Source organism: Solea solea, chromosome 6 (assembly GCF_958295425.1).
Source record: "Solea solea chromosome 6, fSolSol10.1, whole genome shotgun sequence".
NCBI lineage: Eukaryota > Metazoa > Chordata > Actinopteri > Pleuronectiformes > Soleidae > Solea > Solea solea.
Genome location: NC_081139.1, coordinates 830,034 through 841,281, shown reverse-complemented (window position 1 = coordinate 841,281; position 11,248 = coordinate 830,034). Strand labels below are relative to the sequence as shown.

The 11,248-nt window shown below is 39.1% G+C and overlaps 2 protein-coding genes and 1 pseudogene across 2 annotated transcripts; all 3 read left to right on the top strand.

Annotated features, from left to right (window-relative positions):
• Nucleotides 1–986: 986 nt before the first annotated feature.
• LOC131460522 (odorant receptor 131-2-like) lies at nucleotides 987–2,271 on the top strand. The gene is made up of 2 exons (XM_058631112.1): nucleotides 987–1,160; nucleotides 1,447–2,271. Exons 1-2 carry the CDS (start codon nucleotides 987–989, stop codon nucleotides 2,269–2,271), a joined length of 999 nt encoding a protein of 332 aa, XP_058487095.1.
• A 5,367-nt stretch (nucleotides 2,272–7,638) lies between these two features.
• LOC131460521 (odorant receptor 131-2-like) lies at nucleotides 7,639–8,720 on the top strand. Its single transcript, XM_058631111.1, has 2 exons — nucleotides 7,639–8,395; nucleotides 8,662–8,720. Exons 1-2 carry the CDS (start codon nucleotides 7,648–7,650, stop codon nucleotides 8,718–8,720), a joined length of 807 nt encoding a protein of 268 aa, XP_058487094.1. The 5' UTR covers nucleotides 7,639–7,647.
• Nucleotides 8,721–8,801: 81 nt separating this feature from the next.
• LOC131460520 (putative gustatory receptor clone PTE38) lies at nucleotides 8,802–10,839 on the top strand (annotated as a pseudogene).
• Nucleotides 10,840–11,248: the final 409 nt, after the last annotated feature.

Below are 11,248 nucleotides of genomic sequence, written 5' to 3'. Positions count from 1 at the left end.
ATTATCTCTTATTATTATTATTATTGTTATAAATATTGTTATAATAATAATAATAATATGAATGATGAATGAATAATATGAATAATATGAGTGACATTCTTTTTCATGAACATGAACCTTCTTTTTTCCCTCTGATTTTTAAATACATTTGTCGAAGCACTGCTTGTGTTAAAGTGAAACATGGTGTCAGTTTGGAGAAACATGTAATCGTTGTGCAAAGATGATTATGTTTTTTAATGGATATATACATATATACATATATATTTTTTTAACAATGTTCATGATGTGAACAATGTTTACGTTGTTCACATCATTCAAATTCCTTTAGCTTTTATCATATTCTATTGGCACAATTCTTGTGGCAAATATATAATTATTGTCGGGCTGCAGTGATAATTCGATTACTGATCGTAGAACAATATAATTGGCAACTATTCTAATGATCAATTCTATCAGTTTGAGGAGTTATTATATTATTCTTTAATAATTAATACAAGATTTCTGTGAATATTTTCTGGTTTCTTTGCTTCATGTGAACAAAGAAATCATTAAAACTTAATCATTTTGGTTTGTGGATGACTACACTGTAAAAATAATTTCAACTTTCTAACGTTCACCTGCTGCCTGAAAAATGTGAGTAAACTCAATGTGAAAATACACACTGCTTCAAAACATAGAAACATGAATGAAGAATGAAATGTTGTGAAATTCACAATAACTCAAGACAATTTGGTTTTATTGTGCAGGTTTAGATTATTTTAATTCACTCATGTTTTACTGTTTTATTGCTATTATTATTATTATTATTATTATTATTATTATTATTATTATTTATCTTATTGTACTTTTGTAAATCGAGAAGATTTTGGTGCAAATTTGTCTTTGAAATTTTGAACGCTTGATGTTGCCAAATGAAATAAAAAAAATATTAAACGTGCTAAATATGTTTTTTTTTTTTGTTTGTTTTCCCTGTAACAGAGGCGGGTATGATCCTGACAATGGCCTCCATGAATTCCTCCGTGCACAGTTATAACATGTCGAGTCTGACTTATCGGGACCCTTCGAGCACAGCTGTTGCCAAAAACGTGTTCATTCTGGCTCTTGGTCTCACCATCAACTACATCAATGGGACACTGATTCACACCTTCAGGAAACACCAGGTCAGAATCCTCCGCCATCATTTCTGTCGCTGTGTTTTTGTCAGTGATGTCACCAGAACCGGTGCTTATGATACCAATGATACCATCATGTACGGCCATGATGGAAACACAGCAGAAGACTTTATGGACAGTGTATGATGAAGTTTAGTCGAGAATTGTGTAATGTAATCGGTATTAACTATTAATTCTATACTGCTATTGTAAAAAAAACCTTAGTTATGAATAGAAAAATACAAGATTAGATGTTTGAATTGACTGAATTTCCCCCCCCCCTCTTTGCATCCAGATATTTTACACAAATCCTCGTTATGTCTTATTCATCCACCTGGTCCTGAACGACATGATCCAACTCACTGTGACCATCTGCCTGTTCGTCTTGAGCTACGTCATCTACCGAATCCAAACGTCCTTGTGTTGCCTCTTCATTACTTTCGCCTCCTTCACCACCCTCAACACCCCTCTGAATCTGGCCATCATGGCAGTGGAGTGCTACATTGCCATTTGTCTGCCGCTGCGACACGCCGAGCTGTGCACCATCAGGAGAACGTACATTCTGATCAGCTGGATTTGGGCCATGAGCGCCATCTCGACTCTGCCAGACGTGTTTCTTAATGTGGCAACGGAGCCTGAGCGGTATATTTATGCCTCAATTTTTTGTGAGAGGGACAATTTGTTCCGCCACCCTATAAGCTTACAAAAAAGGGACATTTCCTTCATTATTTACCTAATTGGGGTTTGGCTGACTGTCTTTTTCACTTACTTCAAGATCTTCTTTGTTGCTCAAGCAGCTAAAAAGGCTAAATCAGAGGACGGAAATGCAAAGAAGGCCAGGAACACAATCTTGCTTCATGGCTTTCAGCTAATGATGTGTATGCTCACGTATATCTACCATACGATAATGAAGGCACTGATATATTTGTTCCCTAAACATTACATAAACGTCATCTTCGTTTGTTACATCTTCATCCAGATTCTACCCAGGTTAATCAGTCCCATTGTGTACGGGCTGCGAGACAAGACCTTTAGACAGCACTTGAAAAAGTATCTGCTGTGCTCAGTGATAGCGAGTGTCACACCCTGGACCAAGGCCAAATGTGGGTCTCTGTCCTGAAATCAACAGCCTGATTTTGAACAGAGTGCTTACAGTTGTTAATGGCACTGAGAATAAAATGTATTCTGACCTTTCAGTGTGAATGTACTTCAATCACACAGCGAAAAATAATAATAATAATTGCAACAAGTAGTTATTTAAAGCTCTCGAGGATTAGTACCACACGTAAATATTCTTTTTAAACAAAAATAAAAAAGTTCAGAGTTCTGAGATCAGAATTATGGAATAAAGTTGGAATTCAGAGATTCAATGGGGAAAAAAAAAATCAAAATTCTGAATTCTGAATTTTTTTTTACATTTAACTTTAAAGCCAGAATTCTGTGATAAATGTCAGTATTCTGAGAAAACAAAAGTCCCACGTGGCCCTAATCCTCATCTGTAACTCATCCTTTTTTGGAATTGCATATTTTGACAGTATGCAGCCAATGTATGACATTATAATTTTAATTAGATTGTAACAAAACTCAAATCAGTGATGAAATATTAATGAAGTCTTATTGTTTTTCTTTTTATTAGTATATTGAAAAAGTATAAAAACACAATGTTATGTAGATTTTGCAATACGAAAATTCAATTGTGAAGTCTTCACCGTTAATAAATCTAATTTTCAATTCAACTAATTTTACTCGTGTGAGATATGGACTCTGAAGAACACAAACACTGACTAGCCCTCTGGCGCTAATGCTAGTGCTAAATAAGGAGAATACAAGCCTGGTTGGCTTGCACATGGCAGCACAAGATGGCAGCCCCCTAAAAAGCGAGGCCTTCGCTTTAAGTAGCCTTAAGATAAAAAGGCAGATTCTTGGGCAATGAAAACCAAATAGTTTTTATTTTATTAGCATGTGTACACTTAGACAAACATACTACATTACATTACATCTGCCAAATAGTTGCTGACCTGATGTTGTGTTGAGCTAAAGCTAATCAGTTTGTCCTTATGTCCAACTAGGGCTGAGTGATATGTCTTAACTCGATTTTCTCCTTAAAAGCAAATTACAAATGACTAAAAAAATGATTCAAAACAAGTTTCCCATGTGGGATTAAAGTGCAACAAAATGCAAACATAACAAAATGGTTGACCCTGCCATTTGTTATTTTAATGTTATCCTAAATACAGGGGACCAGGTGGACCATCAGCATTGAAAGTTAAGGAGAAAAACTGGGGCTTATAATATTTTTAGGCTGTTCTGCTATAAGACAAATAATTAGACTTTCAATTTTAATCAATTATATAATTAATGTAATATTTAGTGCATTTCACTAATTTATTCAATATAATACAATACAATTATCAATGCAACAGCCTTTAAAACAAGTAAAAGCCACCACAGATACTACAGTACATAATCTCAATATATTGTCCAGCCCTATGTCCACCTAAATGTTTCTATGAAATATGGAGAGATTTCCTCAAGGTATTGTTTAGAACAGACACACAGATTATTGTTCATAATCCCATGACATTTACAGTGACCCCTATAAACCTCACACAGTCAAAGATGTCAGACTTAGATTTGTTTATCTCACACGACTATCAACAAGGTAAGTACGAGTTCTTTCTTTGTCAACGAGGAGACAAAATAATGATTATGATGATGATTACATTATTTCTAGTGTGTTTGATTCTGTTCAGTTTATTCTCACATGTAAAGTGATGACATTCTCAAAGTAAACATTGATAAATAAATTGTCATTTTATAATCATCTGCTTATTTATTCAGGAGATTGTGGATGCTATACACTGTTGCATCATTGAATATTTGGATTTTTTTAATGATTTATTTCATTGTAATTCACTTTAAATTGGACATTTTGTCATTTTATTAGTGTGGCCATGTTTTAAACGTCTAATAATGTTATTGACACAAGTAGTCTGGAAAATATTAAGCTCTGTAACATGAAAAGAAAAATATTGGCAAGAAAGTTTTGTAGTAGAAGAATATCTGACAAACAATGGTTTGCATTCAATCCAAACTGTTCCTGGTTTGTGTAAAATACAGAAGTTAACTCATTCATTCAGCTTCATCAAGTCAAGGAAGACTCAGACTTGAGTTAACATTTCGTATGTAACAGAATCTTTTGCTTGTGATGAATATAACTTTGTTTTGTCCTGTTTTTTTAAAAATTTCTTTTCATTTGTTACGTTACAAATTAAAAGATTTATAAGCCAGCAAAACAAAATGTTCTCACCCTATTTACAGATTATACATATTATGTTATATTATATTATATTATGTATGTATATATTTATATATATTATGTGTATATCAGAGGTTGCGCTAGACTTTTTCGTTGTCTGTCATTTTGACTGACAGGGTCATAAAAATCCCGTCATAATCAATTTTTACCGGTCACTTTAAATGATAATAATGACATATTCAATTGCATTGTTCATATTGCAGTGGAATATGAACAGTTAACCTGTGGCCTAAACGCACAGTCTCACACCTTCCTCCTGGTCCACATGGACTTAAATCGCGTGCCTGCTTGCGCGTAGTTGCGCGTGGTAGGAAATCCCGCAACATGCGCTCCTTCTGCACCAGTGGATCAGCTGCACCGGTCACAGACGCGCTCCAAAGCCTCCTGTCCATAGCTCTTTAACACGCTGTCAGCACTACACGGATAGCGAGATGCATTGAGTACGGTGTCCAGGTCAGAAATTATGCTCAGATTCTCCAATGGGAATCTTTATTTTGTCGCACAACATTTTTCTATCCGCCCTCCTCAGCCAGGAGAACTCCCGCTCCCACTGAACTAGCCTAACCTCCTTACTGCCGCTTCCTCGCTCCGCTGAGGCCAAGGGCTGAGTTTGTCCTTCATCTGCATCTATCCCTCTTTTTTCACCTCTTTTATCAACATAGTTTTTAGGGGTGTGAATTTTTTTTTAGGGGTGTAAGAATATTGCACAGTTTGGAAGAGTTACTTAGTATTAAGCACTCTTATTGCACTTGGATAAAAGGTGTTCGCAAACATAGAGGTACGGGCTTGGACGGACCTGTACCTCTTTCCTGAGGGCAACAGTGAGAACAGGCTGTGCCCAGGGTGTGAGCTGTCACAGTTGATGCTGGTGGCTCTGCGCAGACACCTGGTGTCGTAGATGTCTGACAGAGAGGACAGCTGCACTCCTATGGTTCCCTGTGCTGACTTTGGGAGCACCAGGCAGCGAGGTTCCGGACCTCCTCCCTGTAGGCTGTCTCGTCACCGTTTTCAATCAGCCCCACCACAGTAGTGTCATCCGCAAATTTCACGAGGACGTTGCTGCTGTGGATTGGTGCGCAGTCATGGGTGTACAGGGTGTACAGCATTGGACTGAGCACACAGCCCTGGGGAGCCCCGGTGCTCACAGACAGGATTGAGGACTGGTGGTCCCCCAGCCTGACTGACTGCAGGCGATCAGTGAGAAAGTCTCTGATCCATCTGCAGGTGTGCTCGCCGATTCCCAGACCGCGCAGTGAGTTGAAAGCAGAACTGAAGTCCACAAACAACATCCTCGCGTAACTGCCAGAGTGTTCAAGGTGTTTACACACTGTGTGGAGGGCTGTGTTGATGGCGCCCCCTGTGGACCTGTTGGCTCTGTACGCGAATTGGTGCTGATCGAGGCCGGGAGGCAACAGGGATTTTATGTGCCTCAGAACCAGTCTCTCAAGGCACTTCATCACAGTTGAAGTGAGAGCCACATATACATATACATATATATATATATATATATATATACATACATACATACATATATACATATACATACATATATATATACATTCAGTCCCTTTACCGAAGTAGTGGTCTGGTTCACGTAGTCGGCAGTAAGGGTTGGGTTCTGTCCATAACTTTTAAGGACAGAGGGTGTTGAGTTTGTTGGTGGCCCTAAATGAATAGAATTAGTAATTTTCAAAATCATTTCTTATGTTTCTGTAATGTTTTTTTGTTTTTTTGTTTTAGTGGTTGAATGTTATGTTTGAACAATTTCTCACAGAAGTCCAGAGAGTCGGCTCAACTGTAGGTGATTTTTTTAAAAATCCGAAGGTACATAATCTATATTTGCAACATTCCATGATGTAACTACAAAAATAAATCTTAATTGTATGCCTCTTTTTTGTATTATTAATTAATTATTATTTGCTTTATTTTGTCATAAAAACCAATTCATCAAATTTGAAATGAGTGAATTTTCAAACATGGATTTGCATTTGTCATAATATCAGTGATATTGCTAGGTTTTCAATGTAACTCGTGTTTGATCTTATATGGTTATGATATGGTTATATAAGTGTAGAAAATGCATCTGAAAGAAATAAACACAATTTCAAATCTGACAACTTTAATTAATAGGTGTTTAAATATAGGTAATGTGATCCCACGTAATCACAATATCAGACACAAGGCTAACAACATCGCTGTAATATATCCTGTCTTACTAATGATGTACACGGCATGTTCTTGTTTCTCCACAGACTGATGAACTTTTCAAACACGGGCAGAAATGTAACGACGCTCGTCGTCCGGGACACTTTACAGACGGCCATCATCAAGAACGTGATCACTGTGGTTTTCTGCATCTCCATCAACTACATCAACAGCACCCTGGTGCACACGTTCACGAAACACCAGGTCTGTCTCGTCTTTGTGTCCATGTCCACGCCAATGCAGTGCAACGTCAAATTCAATTTGTCCGACAGTACAGTTGTAGATGATAATTCATTCCTAAATCGTCATCACACATTTTAAAGTAATGTTGTCCAGCAGAGGGGTTATGAGCGCAGCTTGGCCTGTATCCATGCCCTCTTTGCTTATTCGAAGAAGACAGGGATGTTATGTTGTTTTGGGGAGAAAATAAACAAACGCAACTGTCCTCCAGAGTGATGAATAACATCAACCGACACCAAAAGCATCTGAAAGGTGATGCATAGAAGTGTTTCCGGTTGTACACCATAAACGGCAAAGTAATGAACAAATCTTTTGGTTTAATCGGAGCTACCAAGTCATGTTGACATGATACAGAGTCAAAATTTACACACCGGACACAGGAAATTAAATATATTAAAAGTCCAATCTAAGGATTGTATGAATTAATATGGAATTGTCCAAATAAAAATCGATATGAATTGGAAAATCGATATTATTTAATCAAGCCCTTGTCTGTACATTATCCAGAGAACGACTATACTGTCCTGTGTTTCTCCCGTTAGCCACTCCGTAGCATTCTCTGGAGATCCGCCTCACAAAAATTATAAAATTAACATCTTGATTCTTCAAATTTGACGCCTCAATCTTGTTAAAAGCCTGCAGAAACCCGTCTTGTGTTTTGCATTTCAAAGACTTTACACAGGGGTAATTGCCTGACCACTACGCTTCTGTCCTTCATTACAGGTTTTCAACATGAACCCTCGCTACATCCTGTACATCCATCTGGTGATCAATGACATCATCCTCCTGACCTTGTTCACCCTTGTTCAAGTCCTGAGTTACATCGTGTTCACTCTGAATGTCTCCCTATGTATAGTTCTGTTGCTCATGGCTATGTGTGCAAGCATCAACAATCCTCTGACGCTCGCCGTCATGGCCGTAGAGTGTTATGTCGCCATATGCTTCCCGCTCCGACACTCCCAGATCTGTACAGTCAAGAAAACATACGCTGTGATCGGAGTGATATGGATGCTGAGTTCACTCTCCGTCGTCCCAGATTTATTTGTCTCCTTGGCCACAGAATCTATGGAATTCTTTCATTCCAGAATTTTTTGCCTCCCAACTAACATTTTCAGACATCCTTATCTCAAAGAGAAAAGAGACATAGGCAACCAAGTATTTCTGGTCAGTGTTTGGATCATTCTATTCTACACATACTTCAGGATCCTCACCACTGCAAAAGCAGCCGCTACAGACGCCAAGAAGGCGAGGAACACTGTCCTCCTCCACGGCTTCCAGCTGCTGCTGTGTATGCTCACCTATGTTTATAATTTAATCTTGGACGGCCTGATATCGTTGTTCCCAAAAGGAGTTCTGGCCATTCGCTTTGCCGTCTCAATATTTATTCATGTTCTTCCACGACTCATCAGTCCAGTTGTATACGGGCTGCGAGACAAGACTTTTAGAAAGTACCTGAACAATTATCTGTTCTGTTCATCATGTGCTGACACTAAAAAACACAAAAGACAGAAAATAAATCCTTTGTGAAGTCATGTTTTAGTTGGTCCTGCTATACTAGCACATCTGTATTTTGAAAATGGAACATTGTGACAGTGATTGTAGTGCTTTTGTGTGTTTAGTTTACTGCTTTTTTGTCTTTGAACAAATTAAAGGAAGGAATCAATTTTACAGATTTGTATTCTTGCAAATGTCTCCTAAACCAAGAGCTTCGCCTTTCAGCTTATCTCCCTTTTCATACCGGTTGAGCGGCCCGATCCACCTGTCGATCTCCTTCTCCATCCTTCCCTCACATCGTGAACATATAAGATACTTAAACTCCTCTACTTGAGGCAGGACCTCTCCCCCTACCCGGAGTGGGCAATCCACCCTTTATCCGGCTGAGAACCATGGCCTCGGACTTGGAGGTGCTGATCCTCATCCCAACCGCTTCACACTCGGCTGCTAAACACCTCGGCAGCGGCAGAGCCCTGGAGGTGGACGAGATTCGCCCTGGGTATCATAAGGCTCTAGGCCGTGTACCAGCTCTTCACCCTTGCTAGGGTGCTAGAGGGAACAAGGGAGTTTGCCTAACATGTTTACATGTATTTTGTGGATCTGTAGAAGGCTTATGACCGTGTCCCCAGGGGCATCCTGTTGGGGGGTGCTCCAGGAGTATGGGGTGGATGTGTGATGAATGGATGTAGGCTGAATGGCCCTTGCCATTCAGTCACTTTACCGAAGGAGTGGTCTGGTTCACGTAGTCGGCAGTAAGTCGGATCTGTTCCCAGTGAGGGTTGGACTCCGTCAAAGCTGTCCTTTGTCACAGATTCTGTTCATAACATTTATGGACAGAGGGTGTTGAGTTTGTTGGTGGGATGATCTCTTCTCTGCTTATTGCAGATGATGTGGTCCTCTTAGTCAAACTAAGAGGAGCACCATAGATAAGAAAGTGAGGAACTAATGTGCTGACTCACAACTTAGCGTAGGCATTAGCTCGACCCAAGCAAAAGAGCAAAAATTGCATCAAAGAAAGTTAATAATGTCATGTTAAATATGGACAAAACAATGTTTGACTGTATTGACACTGGCTAGCAGAACAGTCCTGGAGTGGTTTAGGTCCTACTTGGAGGAGCAGAGTCATTTTATAGTGTATGCTAGGTCTGTGGGAGCACACTTAATTTTGTTGTACTTACACAGTACAATAACAATAAAGACTATTATATTCTATTCTATTTTGTGACCATTGGAAGTTATGACTGACTGTCTATGACATGTGGGATCCCTCATGGGTCGATTCTTGGACCCCTTCTTTTTAGCCTATATATGCTGCCTTTGGGTCAAATTCTGCAGAAAAATTAGATTTTATATAGATGTAATAATATATTGCCAAGCCATATATCCAACTAACTGTTTCCATGAAATATGGAGACATGACCCTAACCCTGTTCAAGTTAAAAATCCATCCATCCATCCATTTTCTACTGCTTTATCCTCCACAGGAGGGTCACTGTGGTTCTGCCCCAATCTCAGCTGACATGGGGCAATAGGCGGGGTACACCCTGGACAGTCCTGTACACCCTGGACAGTTCACCAGTCCTTTGCAGGGCCACACATAGAGACCAACAACCACTCACTCTCACATTCACACCTATGGTCAATTTAGAGTGACCAATTTATCTAATCCCCATATTGTATGTTTTTGGACTGTGGGAGGAAGCTGGAGAACCCGGAGAAAACCTATACACACACGGGGAGAACATACAAACTCCATGAAGCAAGAACCGTGTTCCAACTGGGGCTCAAACCCAGGTGTTCTTTCTAAAAGGCAAGAGTGCTAACCACTACACCAACCTTGTGGCCCAAGTTCATCCAATATCACCATCACACACTCTTCAAAGTTGTCCAGCAGAGGGTATTGTTAGCACAGCCTGACCACTACGCTGCTGTCCTTCATTACAGGTTTTCAACATGAACCCTCGCTACATCCTTTTCATCCATCTGGTGATCAACGATATCATCCTCCTGACCATGTTCACCCTCCTTCATGTCCTGAGTTACATCGTGTTCACTCTCAATGTCTCCTTCTGTAATGTTCTGCTGCTTATGGGTATGTGTGCAAGCATCAACAATCCTCTAACGCTCGCCGTCATGGCCTTTGAGTGTTACGTCGCCATATGCTTCCCGCTCTGACACTCTAGGATCTGTACAGTCAAGAAAACGTACGCTGTGATCGGAGTGATATGAGTGATAGTCTTCCCAGACTTATTTGTCACACTAGCCACAGAATCCTCGGAATTCTTTCATTCTAGAGTTTTCTGCTTTCTAACAAACATTTTCAGACATCCTTATCTCAGAGAGAAGAGAGACATAGTCAACCAAGTATTTCTGGTCAGTGTTTTGATCATTCTATTCTACATATACTTCAGGATCCTCAATTCAATTTAAATTTTTGGGCCCCATTCTGTTGAGCCTAAAATTCTGCTGAAAAATCTAATGTTAGGTTTAGATATTAAATAGATGTAATAATATATTGCCCAGCCATATATTCAACTAAATGTTTCATTGAAATGTTCTCAAGGACATACACACACAGATAAAAAAGAGAAAAGATTGTTATTCATAATCCCATGGTATTTACAATGACTACTATAAATCTTACCCACAGTCAAAGACGTCAGACTTAGATTATTTTTTCATACGTGGCGATCCACAAGGTAAGTATCAGCTCTTCCTCTGTCAACGAGGAGACAATCCTATGATTATTTGATTATAATTATAAATATATTATATTATGTGTGTGTGATTCTGTTTAGTTCATTCTACCATGTAGCAGATTGTGACTTTAGAATATGAT